The sequence below is a fragment of the Coloeus monedula genome, assembly GCF_965178545.1.
Source record: "Coloeus monedula genome assembly, chromosome: 2".
NCBI classification, from domain to species: Eukaryota; Metazoa; Chordata; class Aves; order Passeriformes; family Corvidae; genus Coloeus; species Coloeus monedula.
Window position 1 is genome coordinate 74,775,649 of NC_138782.1, and position 17,371 is coordinate 74,793,019.

General features: G+C 41.7%; 1 protein-coding gene across 1 annotated transcript in view; it reads left to right on the top strand.

Moving 5' to 3' along the window:
- Positions 1-10,966: 10,966 nt before the first annotated feature.
- The window catches only part of PDSS2 (decaprenyl diphosphate synthase subunit 2), a 118,576-nt gene continuing 112,171 nt past the window's right edge, over positions 10,967-17,371 (top strand). Inside the window, exon 1 of the mRNA XM_082277026.1 lies at positions 10,967-11,389. Within this exon, the coding sequence (XP_082133152.1) occupies positions 11,163-11,389 (227 nt within the window). The 5' untranslated portion in view covers positions 10,967-11,162. The remainder of the gene's footprint in view (positions 11,390-17,371) is intronic.

Genomic DNA, 17,371 nt, shown 5'->3' on the forward strand with positions numbered 1-17,371 from the left:
ATCAAGAGCAGGGAAGTGTCAAAGTCAGAAGCAAAACCAGTGAGGGGTGGAGACTTGTGCACTCCGCAACAGTCCTAAGCTGTAAACCTCCCTCTGAGGTCAACTGAGAATGTTTACAGCCAAGGCATATTCATTTCTTCACCTATTATTTCTTGACAATGACTGTTTCCTCCCCTTCTGATTCTTTTACTTCTCCACATAGAAGAAGGCAGGAAAGAGTCTTCTTGTTTTTACTTTAATACATAGGCAAGTCTCCCAGATGCTACAATGGCAGGAGAAGAAAGGGAGAGATTGTGTGGGATTGGGATACAGCAGAAAGTTCTCCCTTCTTTTTAATTCCATTCTTTTTTTGAATAGATTAATTTTGCTGATTCCTGAAAATACTGCTACAGTACTCTACATCAAGTTCTTCCTAAAAAGTATCCTTCCTCTCTTTGTCTTTCTGTGAAGAATAAAAGAAATTTTTACAATAATGGTAATGGTTTATACATTTTCTCATAATCCTGTATTTCCCCTGTAAGCTTTGTTGCATGATATAGTATGTCAGTTTAAGTAACATCTGTCAAGGGATGGAAAGCAATTGCAGGTTCTTTTCATCCATAAAGTCATTCTGGAGTTTATTCATCCTTAATTTTCTTGTCATGCTTTCAAAAACATTACATCATTTTGTCCAAATTACCCCCTGCATTGAATACACAAGATACAGTGGGTTATTCATTTCTTTCCTGGACCCAAAGAAACATGTCAAGGTATCTACACTGATATATACTAAATGATTTAGAGTTGGTAAAAGTTGGGCTTTGACATGTCATTATTTGACAACTACTCTTCTACTGCAATGCTTGTTTTCCTGGCAGCATCTCCCCAGAATCCTACATGACATGTGATTCAATCTCTTGATCTTCTCAGTTATATTTACATTAATTTTACACATCCTAATACATAACGGCAATGCCTTCACATTGATGTGGTGAAAAGTCTGTCAAAAAATCCAAACGTATCTTGGGAATGCATAACAGAGATATATTCAGGACTAGGATGGGGCACATATTTAGCAAATCAAAGAATAGCTGAGATTGGAAGGGACCCCTGGAGATCATAGTCCAACCTCCCTGCTCAGAGCCGAGCAGGTTGGTTCTGTGTCCAGTCGTGTCTTGAATAAGTATGGAGACTCCATAGCATCTCTGTGCTGCCTCTTCCAGTGTTTGACCATATTCATAGTAAAAAAAAGCTTTTTCTTATGTTTACATGGAATTTGGTGCCACTTCAATTTGTGCCCATGTGCCTCTTGTCCTATCACTGAAAAAAGCCTGGTTCTGTCTTTTCTACTTACCTCCCCCCACTCAGGTATTTATACACATTTATCCTATCTCCCCTGGGCCTTCTCTTCTCACTAAACAATCCCAAATCTCTCAGCCTCCCAAACATCAGATGCTTCAGTCCCTTCATCATCTCCATGGCCTTTCACTGTCTTTGTTCCAGTGTGTCCATGTCTCTCTTATATTGCAGAGTTCAGACCTTGACCCAGAAGGCCAGGTGTGTCTCACCAGAGCTGAGTAGAGAGGAAAGATCACATCCATCAACCTGCCAGCAGTGCTCTTCCTAACACACCCCAGCCATATTTGCTGCAAAGCTGCACTGCTGGCTCATGTTCAGCTTGTTGAATGCCAGGGTCCCCAGGGCCTTCTCTGCAAAAGCTGCTTTTTAGCTGCTTCCCCACCTGTGTTACTACAAATGTTGTTCTGATCTGCGTGCAGGATTTCACATTTCTTTGCTGAAATTCATGAGATTCTTGTCAGCCTGCTCTCCTGCATCTTATTAAATTTGTTTTGATTTATGATCTTTTTAGCTAATACTATTAGCTGGAAATATTTTGTTTTCATTAACTGTGTGGCTTTTCCTAATTAAGTCATGCATGTAACATTAATGATAATAATCTATGTCTCTTACCATAAGTAGATTTTTCTCAAAGACAGTCCTGAGAATCCTTCTCTACACAGGCAGGATCTTTTGCCTTAAAACATGATCGGTGTTTGTATCCTTCTCCATCCAAGATTCTTGAAGTCAAGTGTGATTATCCATTTCTTTTCACAGTGCTACTGGTTAAAGCAGAATTGACATGTTCTCATCACTCCCTTTCAGGTCACCAGAGGGTGTATATGGGAGACAGTCACATACAACTTTCATCCCACCCAGATGGCTCAGCGAAGGCTGGCCACGGGGCTTCAGCTTTGGACAGCTTCTGGGAGCAGAGGGTCAGACATGCCATGCTTATTTTGATTAGCATGTACTGAAATCCTGCTCACACACATGGCAAACTCTGCCATGCTGGCGTTTATTCAAAGTATCACTAGAGGTCCCCAGGTGCACCACCATTCCTGCAAGCTCAGGCAGCAGTGACTTGCAAAGCCAAGGCTCTGTATTATTTCTTCTTCATGGCCCTCAGGACAACATGAGAAGTTGCCCGCTGCACACTGTACATGTGTCACAGCTGGTGTCTCTTGAGCCCTGATGAGAGGAGCTGTAGACTGAAGTTTATTGGCTTTGCCCGAGCTGCCAACACTAAAACCAGGCCCAAGGCCAACTCCAAAACTTAGCCACTCGTGATTAGCTGGGGTCTTCTTGTCTGTTGTTAACTAGTGTTACAGCTAGCAGTTAGTATTACAGCTATTTCACAGATGAGAAATCATCAGGAGAGAGATAAAGTGACTAAACACATGTACTGAACACATGAAGAGACTCATGGCCTCAACTAGAACTCAGCTCTTATGTCTTGTAAGACAGTCCTGTCACCATCTGAACATGTAATCTAACCTTCTTGGAAAAAAATGAAATGTGAGCCTCCCTTTGAACCAGCTTGACTTTGAGCTCCCTCATGAAACACCAACAACCTTTGAAAGAACATGGGGATGGCACCATTGACAGATTTTGCCTCAGCTGGTTGCAAATAAAGTTATTTGAAATAACTGCCAAAGCCGTAATTTATCAGACTTTTTCACAGATTCCACAAAAGCAAGGAAATTCAAAGTTGAAAGGCTTTCTCCAGGCAGCACATGCCAGGCATTTGTGCATGAATTGCAGCAGGGGAAACGATATGTTTCTTTTAGAGCTGTTGTTGCCATCACGGAAAGCGAACAAGCATCTGTGCTTTGGAAATCAGTGGATGGAAGGTGTTCCGTGAAAGGCAGCATGTGGGAAAGCAGCTTAAAATGGTGAGAGTGTACGAAAGTAGCAGGAGTTCTGAATGCCATTGGGGAGAAGAAGTGGAACAAGGCTGACACATAGAAAGGTGGCGAGAAAGCAAAAAGAAATGCAAAGAGGATACACTGAAGGGAAAAAACCCACCCACTTTTGGCTAGAGAATAGGTCTGAACAAGTTCCAAGAGAGGAACAGAGAAAGAGAAAAAATTATAGGGTAGATAGAAAGCGTATCTATTAGATGATTGCGCAGGTGAAAATGTAAGTTAAAGTTTTGGTGTTTTACTGTGGAAACAGATACAAAGCTGAAAATCAGATGTCCCAGCAGGATTCCTGATATAGCAAATCTGTATATTTATAGTATGTGAAACCTGTAGGATGATTCTCCTCTGTAGCACTTGCCACTGATCATGAAAAAAAAGGGAAGATTCACATTTAGAAATATTTAATTAGAGAGTACTACTTACCTTAAATCACCATAAGTAAGGGTTGCACTGCCAGTCCTAAGGTTCTTAATTTCACTCCAGGGCTGATGATTTCCTGTGTCACTACACTGTGGAGCTGAATCCAGAGTAACAATTTAATACTTGAGTGCCCAGAGTCAGGCAAATGCTTTTGCATAAAAGTGTTCTCTTGTGCTTGTGGAGTGCCTGCAGCTCCCCCCAAGAGCTGGTGGGTGCTAAGCACCTCTGAAAACCAGGTCACTGTCACTCAAGAGCTCAGAAAGCAACTGAGGTGCCAAAGTTTAAGACTAAACTTACAAGTAAGCAACATCATTGTGGAAGAGTGTGTCTCTGAAGAACTGCTGTGCTTTCGGTTGTTGAATTTTGGTATGTGATAGGTATGCATTTGTAAATTAGATGCCTTTATAGCTTGTAACACCCTCCAGAAATTAGGATAAAAGAAAGAGGGCATTAGAGAGGAAAGAAGGAAAATGAGGGGAATTAATGAAACAGAAATGGATGGAGATGTTCAAGATTCTTTTAGACTAGTTTGGGCATGCCTCATTGGTTGTGAATGCAGATAGGAGGCTTAAAATAAATTAAATGAAGTGGGTTCTTCCACATAACAAAATAAAATGGGGGAACACAGTGTCCACAGGATTTGTTTGGAGGCAAAAAAGTCTAAACAGCTTCAAAGAAGAGCTTGGAAGAGCCAGACTTGGAAGATCTGAGAAATAGCTCCATTTTCATTTATTAAAAACATTATAGACTTGACAGAGCATCTGGCTCAAGAAGTCTCCAAAGTGCAGTCACGTGGGAGCTGGGTGGACATAAAACAGGACATATGTCTCCATATTTGCATCATTTCTCATTCTATTGCCTCAATCATTTCATTCTGGCTCTTAGGGGAGACAGGGTATACTAATTTAAATGTTCACCTGACTCAATGCTCTCCTACTCTATTTTGCATTAGTAGCTCATGTTCTCCCTTCTGTAGGTTACTTAACTGTGCTGGCCTAAGTCAATTGTTCTTCCTCTTGTCCTCCTGCAGCAGTAACTATGACTGCTGTGCTGTCCAAATATAAACCATTTTAGAGCGTGTACTGAAGAGGAAGGCAGGCATTTTAATTACGGGGATTAAAAGGAGAACAGATGCAAGTACTCGACTGAGTGCAAGGTAAATATAAATGCATCGCCCCTTGTACCCTGAGAGTCATCACTCTTTGTCTCCAACAGACTGACATCAGGGTAAATTCAAAAGCAGAGGGAATAGTACTGCAAAATACCTATTTTTAACAGAAGTGTTTACCTAGACTGGGGTAAAGAGTACAGATAGCATAGTATATTATAGATGGATAACTTTTTAATTTCCCCAAAGCCATTTAGTCAGTGCTACTTAAAATGCATTATTTTGTTCAGACACAGAATTACAAGGATGGATTCAAATGGTTTTAACTTGAGTTTTCCAACTCAAATTGAAAAAACAGTTTCTTTATCATCCATGTTCACGTTCATATGTTGAGGCTTGGTTCCCAGACTGGCATTACTCTTCACCTGGTAATGAGGCAGTGAGTGGGCACAGGGGTAGAGAAGTCCCTTAGAAAACTGTTTCCTCCAGAGCTCTGGGCTTTAAAGTTGATCAGTAAACAGCAAGCCGGTGCTGAGTCTCTGGTGTGGAGTTCTCATGCTGTGCAGCACTGCTCAGGAAGTGGGTAGTGGCTTTCTTGGGAACTGGATCTTTCAGGCATGTTTCAAAGGGGATTCATAAATAGAAATGTACAGAAACCCAGGTGGAGGTAACAAAGACACCGGTGACTTCTGCAAAGTTTACTTCAGAGGAAATGTGCAGCCAGCCTTAGCTTCCAGTCTAAGTAAGAAAAAGAGAAAGACAGAAAAAGGTGTCCAAACCCAGGTTTGCCAGCAGAAAAAAACGTTTAGAGTTGTATCTATGTTTTGATTATGCATATGAATAGCAAGCAGCAAACTATAAATAACACTTCATAAATAACATATATTTAGTCCCTGAGAAGTAAGCATTTTAACTGAGAAATATTTCCATTTATTTATTTAAATCCACATAAAATGTGCAGGTTGTGTATGTTTGCCAGGTTCCTGGCCGTACTATGACTTTAATCCCTGGTTTCTATCACTACCTGAAAACTGTTTCATTATTTAGGTGGAGTTTTTCAAACTATTTTTCACCTAACATAAACATTCCTTTTTTTTTTTTCCTGCAGGACCCTCCCAAATCACATCATCTTCTCTGATTTTAAGAGATACTGAGACGGAACTCACTGGAAAAAAAAATCGATAGAAAATCTAGAAATTCATGGGGTAGGGAATTTAGTAGAGGGTACATGGGTAAGCTTTTGTTCAGCATGGCTGTCATTTCCTCTTTGCTGCATTTCACTCCTGTCCAAACCATGAATTCCTTAGGCAGGGGACCATCTCCTTTGTTCTGGTTTTGAAACGTATCTGGTTGGAGTTTTCTACTGCTGTCAATGTTCAATTAAATACAAATAATAAATAGTTAATGGTTTGCTGAGCTGCAGAGGTGGGGCTAATCAGCTGAGACTTCATGGGGTGGTTAATGATGGATTAGGAATGGGGGAACTGATAAAGCTGAATATTTAAAGACTAATATTGTACAGGATGATGGATGTTTTGTCTGCTTTGATTGCGTATGACCAGAAACTAACAATGTGCTTATCTTCCTCCTCCTTCTTCTGTAGATTACTCGGCTCCAAAACATTGCTGATCTGAGTCCCTGTCCAAATTCCCCTGAGTGGAGCACTGCCCATCAGAGGAGATGGCCTGAGAGGCTCTTACAATTGAAACTGGGTAGGGAGGTGAACAAACAGTGGCTCTAAGAAGGGGGTGCGTTATCAGCTGCACACTCGTCTGCTCCTGTTCATACTCAGCTTGCTGAAATGAAGGGATTTCAATTGATTCTGCTTTCTTTTGCAGTGCTGACTGATGAGCCAGCGAGGAGGGAGCTGTGTTCTAAGGGCATGTGGCACAGGAGGGGTTTGTCCCACTGCCTGTGTGGCATTGCTGAGACCCAGCGGGAGCTTTGGATTCTCATCTGTGCCATGTACCGATGAACTATTGTATCCCTGATGAGCTACTGTGTCCCTGAGTCTGGTGTGCAGAGTGAAAAGAGTAACATACACCTTCTCTGTCAGAGGATCCCCATGTACCACAGATATATTTATTTGTTTTGGAAAAAAAGTATGCATCCGTTATCATTTATTAACCAGCAACACATCAAGTTCTGATATTGGTATCTCAATAGGTATAATTAGGCTTAAAAAATAATACCTTTAAGTGTCAAATTCTGTCCAAGGGATGTGTCTCCTACTGAAACCAACTGATGCTAAATGATGGTGTTCTTTCAGTGTCTAACTATAGGATCAATACAGCCTTCGCCCTTGTCAGTAGTTCTGTCAGCTGCTAGCAAGACAGGCAGCCTCGTAGACAAGACACAGACAACGAGGTCAAGAGAAGTGGATTCTATTCTCAGTTTGCCTTAGGGCTTTTGCAAAGCCTTGGACAAATCACACAACCTCTCCATTAAACCTCCTGACTTCCAAAATGGAAATGATCATAACTGTCTGCTTTCCCAGGATGCCATGGAGTAAATCAATTCTTGGGAGGAGGGAAAGGGGGGAATAGGGGTGTGTGGGAACAACAACTGCATTGGTGCTTTGGAAGGAACAGACATATTTCTGTTTACTTTTATTTTTGTAAACAGTCTTAAGAGTGCAACTGGGATTTAACATATTAAAAAATTAAGCAACACTTAGAAGATTTGGTTATGCAGACAGGTTATAGTTACTACAATATATTAACATTGCTAGTCTCATTCTCCTACAGACATAAGTTATTTTGGATAAGGCCAGGGCAACTATGAAAATTTGAAAGTTCAAATGTTCCCAATCAAATGAGAGTGCTTCGCAACTGTTTTACTTTAGATGGCAATCAGGAAAATATTTCCATGTTTCATGTACTAGAAAAGATATCCAGAGTTGGCATTAGTAGTGGCTTTGATGTATTCTCTGGTACATTGGTCCAGAGCATGCTGATATAAACAGAAGTGTCTCTTGACCCTGTCATCTTTGTTCTTCAACTTTGATATTGGCCCCCTCCAGTGGCTTCTTTCTCCTCCTGGGGAGGCTTAAAAAGTCAATTGATACAGAAAAAAAAAAAAGTTTCAGTTTTCTTCTCTGCTTAAGACTCTAAAGAAATAGACATGTCTATTGTACAGTCACTGAAGCTCTTGAAATAGTGTGGGTTTTTCTCTACAGTCCTGCGGGGAAATGAGCAAAGAAAAAACCATAAAAGCATGTGGCTTTGTCCACAACTTATAATATGGTAAGTACATCATACTTTTGCTTCTGATGCGTTTTTTTGAGAGGAAAACTAAGAAACTTTGTTTCAGAAACAGGCAGTGCAAACAGCAATGCCTATGGGTAAGTGGGTCCATCATTGCCTATTATAGAACCCTGTCATTTGATGCCTGTAACTGTCAAATATTAGCTAATTTATAATGATTTTTTTTCCTGTGATTGGTGTGTCAGCCTGAAGCTAATTTTTTAAATAGTTCACTCAGTTTGAAAAATGAGGTTAGCAAAAAAATACGTTCTCCTTGTGTTAAAAAATATCACTGGGTTGCATGACTGAGAAATTCTCCATTCTCTAAATCTGAAATTTGGTAAAGAATTTGCCAAGGATTTGGTGGGTCCTACCCACAAACATGTATGATAAGAAGAGCCCATGAATAGGATGCAGGCTATGCAGACAAGAGGGTGATTGGAGGGTGAAATGAGAAGGCTGTGACAAGATCGAAAGAACAATAGCCTGTAGGGATGGTGTGTGGGACTGAAGCAAAGAAGTGAGGAGATTGGGAGAAAGAAACTATCAACTTGGACCAGGAGTCAAAAGTGAACTACTGAAGTAATACTCTTAGGTTGGTAAGAGAAGGGAAAGGGATGAAGGCATTGGGCTGAGAGACAGAAAGTCCTTAGGTATTACAGTACAATCTTCTCAAAGAGTCTCTGTGGTCAAGAAATCATAATAAAAAAAGATGGAAAATGACTGAAAAAATGTTTGCTTTATTTCTCTAGCAATTGCTGCTTTTAAAGAACATCAACCTACGGCTGGTGAATCCTGAGGAAGCCCTAGTGACAGTGTGCACTATTGCAGATATCAAGGGTCTTGCCCTAGTTCTAAATCATTTGGACTTAGAAGAATTTTACATAAAGAGTTAAGAGGCATTCAGATTTTTAGAATGTAAAACAAAGAACAGCAATTTTAAAAAGTTAAAGCCTCACACATTAGGAGAGGGTAGGTTTACTGTCCACAGAACCCTAATTCTCCTCAGTTTAAACGTGTTATTTTAAGCATACTTTAATTGTATAATCATGTTAAGTTTTTCACAGAACAGTAACCACATAAAGTGCAAGAATGGATATGGCTCAGGAAATGAATCAAGGAACTTGTCACCATTACAGGATGAGGTGCCTTGGTAGCTCCTCCTAAGTGCATCCCTCCGGCAATTTTCATTAACTTAGGCTTTCTACACAGAAACATGCCACTGCATTCTGTCATTTCTAAACTGTGTTTATGAGCTGAAACTCCCTATTTAGCAACAGTTTGTTCTGTGACACCAGCTAACTAAACTGCCTCAGTGGCAGCTCCTTCAAAGCAAAGCTTTATTCTCTCAGAGACAGGCAGCAGAGAAAGCAAAGATTTGACACCAGAAACTTAACTCTTTCCAGTTCTCACAGGTTTTCTCTATTCTAGTTTTTCCCCTCTTCATTGGGAGAGGCCACTTATTAGGCACCACAGGCATGTCCAGTCATTGTTGACTCCACAGTCAAAGCCCTTCCTTAGGACAGTACCTTTTACAGTTTTGGAGTTGTCTCAGGTGTCAGAGCAATAAACATCTTGTCATTGCTACTGAAAAACATAGAAGTGTGTTCCTTTTTAGCAGCTTCTTCCTTGCAACTCCAAGAGTTATATTGCGCTTTCCTGGACACCTTTCTCTGTGATGGAATTGTTTTCTGTTTGCATCTTCCTTTACAGTATTCTTCAGTGTAACTCTCTTTAAATCATGTGGAATAATGCAAACAAAATAGTGACCTGTATCTTGTATTTCCAAAAATAAGAAATGTGATATCCTCATTTTCAACATGAATGTAGTCAATAGGACAGTTTTCTTATCAGAACTTTGCCTGATTCGTTGTAACAAAGCCTTGAAGTTATAAAAGGAATGGATGTCAAAAATTGTAAAGACAGAACAGATTATACTCTTGCTGAAGTACCTGTGGGCGTGAGGAAGTAATTTAAATCCAATTTCTGAAAATGGCCAGTGGCTTTTCCTCCTCTGGGGCACAGAAAATCCATTCTCTGAATTCACAAAAGCTTTGGGGGTAGGTACCTGCAAAGAGGCATCAGTGATGGCTGTGCTTGGAATTAAGGAAAGACTACATGACATACAGCAGACCACACTGTAGAACTGCGGGACCCGGAAGGCTTCAGTTGGGCACTTCAAAGAGAGAGCTGGGCACTCTCTCTTCCGATGTTCACTGTTAGCTTGTAAGTACCGCCTCAGCTCACAAGCAGGCTGCTCATAACCCCCCTCAGCTAGTTCACAGCAGAGAACCATAGAACAAAGCTACAATGCAAGGCACAGCATGCAGTAAATAAGGGCTGTTGATGCCATGCCTCAGACAGCTCCGGGAAGAGGCAAAAAAGAATATCCATACACTGCAATTATAGAAATAGAGAATCATCAAAGTTGGAAAAGACCATCAAGGTCAGAACATCAGCCGTCAGTCCAAGCATCAGACCAGCACTGCCACCCCTAAACCACATCACCCAGCGCCAGATCCAGGCGCCTCCTAAGCACGCCCACGGTTGGTGACTCCACCACCTCCCTGGGCAACCTATTCCAATGCCTGACCACTCTAACAGCAAAAAAAATTTCACAGAAATCATGACTGTGTAGCTGAAGACTACGGGCCGAACACTTCAGGTGGGACCCTGACCTCTCTTCCCCGCTGGTCCCTGCACGCAACCCGCGGGGCAGGCAGAGCACATCCCGCTCTGTGGGGCACCCCCAGCCAGCCAGCGGCCCGGGCAGGACCCTCCACCACGGCTCTGGGAGGCGGCACACACAGAGCGGGGGGGAAAAGCAGCGCCCGGTTACCCCGGCGCGCTCTGAGGGCGAAGGGCAGCGGGAGCCGCTCCCTGCCTCGCCCCGCCCGTCTCCAGCCCCCGCCCCGCCGCCTCGCTTTACGGCCCAGCGTGTTTTGCGACGCCCAAGATGGCCGCCCCCAGGGCACACTGAGCCCGCTCCGGCCGCCGCCGCCGCCGGGGTGACGCGGGGCACGGGTAGGGCCGGCCGGGGCACGGTCGGGGCGCTCCTCCGGTAGCGGGCTTCGCCCGTGACCGCTCGGCGCGTGGAGCCCCGCTGGGGCTCGTAGTGGGAGAGCGCAGCGTCCCCGGGGAAACAGCATGTGGGGCGCCCTGCTGCGGCGCGGGGTCCGCGGCACCGGCGGGCTCCGGTGCCTGTCCTCGGGCGGCCCGCCCTGGAGCCAGGTGGTGTCGGAGGCCGAGAAGATCGTGGGCTATCCGACGTCCTTCATGAGCCTGCGGTGCCTGCTGAGCGACGAGCTCAGCAACATCGCCATGCAGGTCCGCAAGCTGGTGGGCACCAAGCACCCGCTGCTTGACACCGCCCGGTAAGCGCCGGTGGGAGCTGGCGGGGCACGGCGGAGCTGGGGCCGCCGGCAGCCCTCGGGAACCTTGGCAGAGCTCCTGGGAAGTTTTGGGCTTTGTCCGTGCTCGGCGTCGCCGCGCGGCCGCGTCGGGAGTGGGGTGTCCCCAGGGAAAGGCTGCCCCGGGGGCGGGAGGTTTCGCCTCCGCTCCGGGATCCTCGTTTCCTTGCCGCAACAGGTTTTCCCTGCGCTTCTCCGCTGTCATTCGGACGTTGTTTCGTTGTGACGCCACGTGCGGCGCTTCCCGGTGCGGGAATAAAAAAATCCCTTGAAAAGTTCGGCTGCCTTGCTAACAGTTATGTGTTCTTTTAATATTAAGAACTATATTGCAGAGAAAACAAGGAAAAAAAGCAGGGACACTACTCAGCTTAAAAGCTCTAAATGACACTGCTCTGAACCAAGTATTTTGTTACCAAGTGTTCGGGAGTATCCAGCTGGGAGCTGCGAGTTTTTGTGTATTGTTGAGAATTTTAGGGTTGCTAAGCTGTTTATCCACTCTCATTTTTAAGGCAAACTAATGGAACTCTTGTATTCCTGCCAATAAGCAGAAATTGGGGTTGTTGAACATGGTTTTCTTTGACTGTAAAACAAGAACTGATTGGCAGTGGGTTTTTTTATACAATAAAACTCCAAACGCTTACCAAAATGAAGGGGAAAAAAAAGTGCAATTTTCCAAGGACTTTTGGTTGTGGATTTGAGTGTTTTGGTTGTGTTTTTTGTTTGGTTTTGGGGGTTTTGGTGGGTTTTGTTTGATAGAACTGTGTTTGCTATAACTGCAGCTATAGTAACATTAATAGAATCCAAGTTTAGTATACACAGTATTTTTTAACAGGCGTTAAGACAAAAATGAGCATTTGTTTAAAGCAGATGTTCTGCTTTACTTTTAAGGAACGGAAATTGTAGTTCTGTAGTGGTCCTTGGCAAATCCACGTTTGTGTTGTAATGATATAAAAACAAGATTTGTTTTTCAAGCTCTCTGTCTCTAAATCTGGTTGTCTTGAGTGAACAAAATGAGTACCGGGGACAGACAACTTTTTTTAAAGAAACATGATTTTCAGGAAGGCGGGATTTAGACATTGGCCTTGAGTAGACTTTTCTGGAAGAAACAAATGAAATTGTTAATCACAATGGAAAGTACCTGACTTTAGAAAATGGTGGTGGAGGGGATTTTGTTGAACTTTTTATAAGTGAAGGTTGTGATATGATAAAGAGGAGGGATGAGAAGAAAATGCCCTTCTGTCTTTGTCATGTCAGTTGATGGAATGAAGGGAATAGGAGGAGTGAAGCACAATGTATTTGGGCTTTTAAATTTGCACTGCAGGCATAGAAGTGTCACAGAGACCTGCAGTGCTAAAGTGGAACTTTAGAGTGCCTGTTCCATGTGTGGTAGTTGCTGGTTTGTTTGTGAATGAAATTTCAATGCAGTATTTTGGGGCATGGTTGGAAATTTTGTGGTGGAGCTGTGATGTAAGGATTTGTTGGGGTTTTTTATTATTTTGACTGGGCTGCTTCAGGCTTAATTCTGTAAGCCTGTGGCTTGTGGAACACCACTAGGAATATAGTCATGCCCAGGCTCAGCAGGAATTCAATACATTCATTTTTAAAATTCGTGTGTGTTTCAGAGTACACTACTAACCTGATGTGCTGTGCTGGAAATAAAAAGTATTTACTCACGTTAAACTGAAACCCTGTGCCCTTGCTTTGGATCTTCTTATTTGGTTTCACTGTTTTTTCCAAGGGCTTTGTTGCAGACGGATTTCCAACGGCCTTGACCTTTGTATTACAAAAAGAGTTAATATCCTGCTGACAAGTTTTAGTACGCCCATAGTAATGCACAAATTGTACCTCACTCACCTTGTTTTATGGTGTAATTTTGCAATAAGGTGAAATTTGACCTTGTTCTTTCTCAATAATCTTGGTAATTTATTTCTGAAATTTAAGTGTTGTATGTTTCAATATAAATGTGAGTGATTTTAGTTTTGGGTCTGAGATCTATGCCCTGATTTATCATAGCAATTTAGGAAACAGGTCGTGATTTTTCAATACTAGGAATTTTTAAAATATTTTAAAATCTGTCTCATTACTCATTCTTAAAAAGTAACAAAGGTTTCCCGTTGTGTGTTCAGACAAATGTTGTAAAGCATAGGTATCTAAAATATTTTATTTGATTTTTTTTTTTAAATACTTAAGTGATTGATCTGCAACTCTAATCTTTGAGACTCTGAGTGAGTAAATGCTATATATATATGAGAAATACTCCAACATTTAAGGAGATTTTTGTATTTGGAAACAACTGAAAAATATGTGCTGTAAAATTGATTAGTTGCATGTGCTGCTTCTCAAGTTTCTACTCATGTATTTTTGACATTATAAGTGGTGACAATCAAATTGATTGCTAGCTGTCAGTTCTAAACAATTTTCTTTAAGCTTCTTTGACTGGTGGCATTTTGTCATCAGTGGTTTTGTGTCTACCCTTCCTTCTTGCCTAAAGGCTTTGCCAGCTTTTGGAGTCTTCCTGAGACCATTAGGGGTTTCTTAAAGCAGAGGGCTCTCTACCAGTGCTCACCTGCATGGCATAGGTTCTGAGCTGAGACAGCATAGGACATAATTGCCACCACACTGAAAGCCTTCAGTGTAACTGTAGTGTTGATGAGTGTTTTTAACATTTTGCCAAGCTTTGGCTCACTAGGCTGTTGCAATGCAATGCAATGCCTGTGCTGAGAGCCTTGAAGAAGGCAGCTGAAAGGTATCTGTGCGAGACAGGACATGTGGGGAAACAGCTGTTGGGCCAGTATATGTTTCTCTGATGATCCCATCCATTTCTTCCTCTTGTTTGGATGCAGCACTGGCAGCTCCTGGGTGTAAGTGCCTGCTGTGAATCAGGACTGCAGCAGGTGTTCTTCTGGGATGATGTGTGACCCTGATACCTCCTACCAAGCTTGTGCCTGGCCAGCAGCTTTAAATCTGAGAGCTATTGCTGACCCTCCTCTTGGGAGGGCAGAGACGGGTAACTGAGCCCTGCAGTGATGGATTTGGGAGTTCTGTAATCCATGTGGTAAAGTCGAGTTTATATTTTGTTAATTTTTGTTTTATTTCTAAGGTTTTGGTTTTTTAAAAGTCAGCCATGTGAAGTGAGCAGCCCCTGTACTAGCTTTGCCCAACTTATTAGAAGGAGGGCAAAATGTGAGGAAAAGGTTACATTTCGTTTTAGAAAGGCTAATGTCTAGCGGTTAATGGATCACTGGAAACTGGGGTATCTGGATTAGATTCACAGCTGTGCTTTTGGCTCTCTGACTAGAGCAAGTCACTTAATTTTTCATACTTGCATTTACTTATCTATGAAGTGAATAATGTAGCATCTGTTTTCTGGAGATGTTACACTTCATTCATTGCAGCCTGTATTGATCACTGTGATCTTTCAGTGGAAAATGGTGTATAAGCAATATTAACAAAGAATGCTTTAAAGAAATGCTATCATTAAAATTAAAATTTGCCTCTAATGGATACTCCGGAAACAAAATTGCAATCTGACTACTGGATCTTTCTGTTTGTAGCCCTGTGAGTCACTGTATGGTTTTTCAGAGCTTTAAGATTTGCTATAATGAAGTGTCTTCAGCAGCTACTCAAAACTAGCATTTCTTGGATTTTCTCTCTTCAGGCTTTGCTGGACTAAAGCAAAACTTTTTTCAGTGCATGACTTTCACTTGAGAGGCAAACAAATCTATCTTTTCTCTTTCCCTTCTCCTTTCTAGGCTAGCAGACATCCCTCTTTGTATAGGAAAGAGTCTGTAATTGGCACAGTGATCTATTTTTCTCAAATACATAGTGTGAATAACATTTTCTTGATTACTTAATCTCCCTTGAGGAGGGTATAGCTTGCTGCAGATTGTAAACAGTAAACGTTATGGCCAATGCATCACTTTTATAATATCACTAAATGAAATGGAACACTTCATACATGTAAAATTATTATGAGGTACCATTTAGTTCCAGCCATTCTCTCATTAGCCTGCGGGAGGAATGATTATATTTTAGTTCTGTCAGAATTGTTTGTTGGTGATAAATGCTTAAGTAGACATGGTTACAGTTTTCCTGGATTATTACAGAAATAAAAAGACTGGCTAGACCAGGTTTTGTTCTGTTGCAGCCCACTTGGTGTAGATCTCTAGACATTTTAAAGCCCAAAAATGTGATCCAGAGCACCTTCAAGATGATATACTTTTTGTTGAAAATGTCTGATAACACTGGCTTCCTGATATTTAGTTCTGTTTCTTTATTAGCTTGAGATAGCTTACTTTGGTAACACATCTTGTAACTCCAGGTGTGGCATGCATCTACCTTCCTATGCAGGTGTCTGATTTCAGCATAGACCTAGGCATTTGTTCCAGCCTGTTGTTGATGGAATTGTTATTGCCAATTTATATTTTGTCTTAACAGAATGGTGACCTTAAAATTGTCCTTTTTTTATAATTGAAGGTGGTGTGAGTGACTACGAATAGCTTTTTAGCAACTTGTTTCAAATGTAATTAATTTTTATTTTCTGAGCCAGAAAAATGATAGTGTCTATTTACTTGACAGTGGCTAATGAGGTACCTTTCGCTGAAAACAGCAGGCAGCTGGACACTCAAAGTGATAAGCAGAAGGTCTGGCCATCTTTGAGCTTCTACTACAGTCTTTTAAGTTTTACCAAGCTGCTTAATCTGTAATGGGCATGGGGTCATAAAGTCCTTCTCCTGCAATTGCCAGATTAGAAGTTAAAACACATTTGCTTTCACTAAATTTCATTCTATTTTCAGCTTGCTATAATGCTTTGTAAAAAAATATTTTTGCAGTAGAGAGATGTGATTTTTATGATTGTGGTCAGAATGCCTGTGAAGTTAGCTATGATATGGCAGCAGTGGCATTTCCTGTGTTCACTGCAGAAATCTGTTTGACTTCCTGGAAACACTGGCTGCCACAGCTGGCATCCAGAGCACTTCTGCAGAAAGTGTAAGCAGTGATGTTAGAAATGCAGAAAAATTTTACCTGCTTGATATGTTTGATACTATTTGCAAAATATACTGGTGGTTATAGGAAGTCTGGCTTTGTCCAGGAAGACTATTTCCCAAAGCATTGTGTATAGCTGATGGAAACAGAGGTGTTTTCAGGAGAGCTCCTGTTGGTTGAATGACCAGAGTTAAATTCTTGGTTTGCCTCACCCCATCAAGAAATGTTTGTCTTTCAGGAATGCTGGCCCCTCCTAGCTAAGTTAGGTTTTGTGAATATCTCCCAGTCAGTTGTGATAGACTTGAAAAACCTTAATCATGTTACATAATTTAGAAATGTTGGTACTCCCTAGGGTTTTCTGTTACCATACTCACCATCAAGTAAATCTTTCTTAGACACCAAAACCAGTTTATTATGTATTTTGGCTGAAAGAACTCACAAAGAGCTATTGTGGTGAAGTTAACTTTGGAAGGTAAAAAGACTAGAAAGAAATTAAACCATTGCATGTTTAATGGACTTTTTATGGACTGAAATTTCCTTCTGATTACTTCCATATTATTCCTTGTTCCTGTGGCCTTCAGTATGGTTCTCAGTCAGCCACCACTTAATACTGTCTTGTACAGTTAGGAGGAAGAGAGAATCCATTTTTGTAGGTCACAGTCTTCCTTTCTGCCATGATCAGGTAGAATGGGATGAATAGATATGTGCTGTTGGTTCTCTCTTCCAAATGTTGTGTTTCATTTTTCATTCTGAATAACTTTGATTAGTGTATGTTTTTTATTAGTTTTCTCCACCAACAATAAATATTACGCTCATATACTTAAATTCTCATATCCATCAGTTACTGCTGCTCTTTTGAAGAGCTGTCAGTAGATGAGTTGCATCAATACTTGTACACGGGCTTCAGGTTCACAGTTCATGTTTAAGGGATCTTAACTTTCTTTTTTTAGTTCTTTTAGA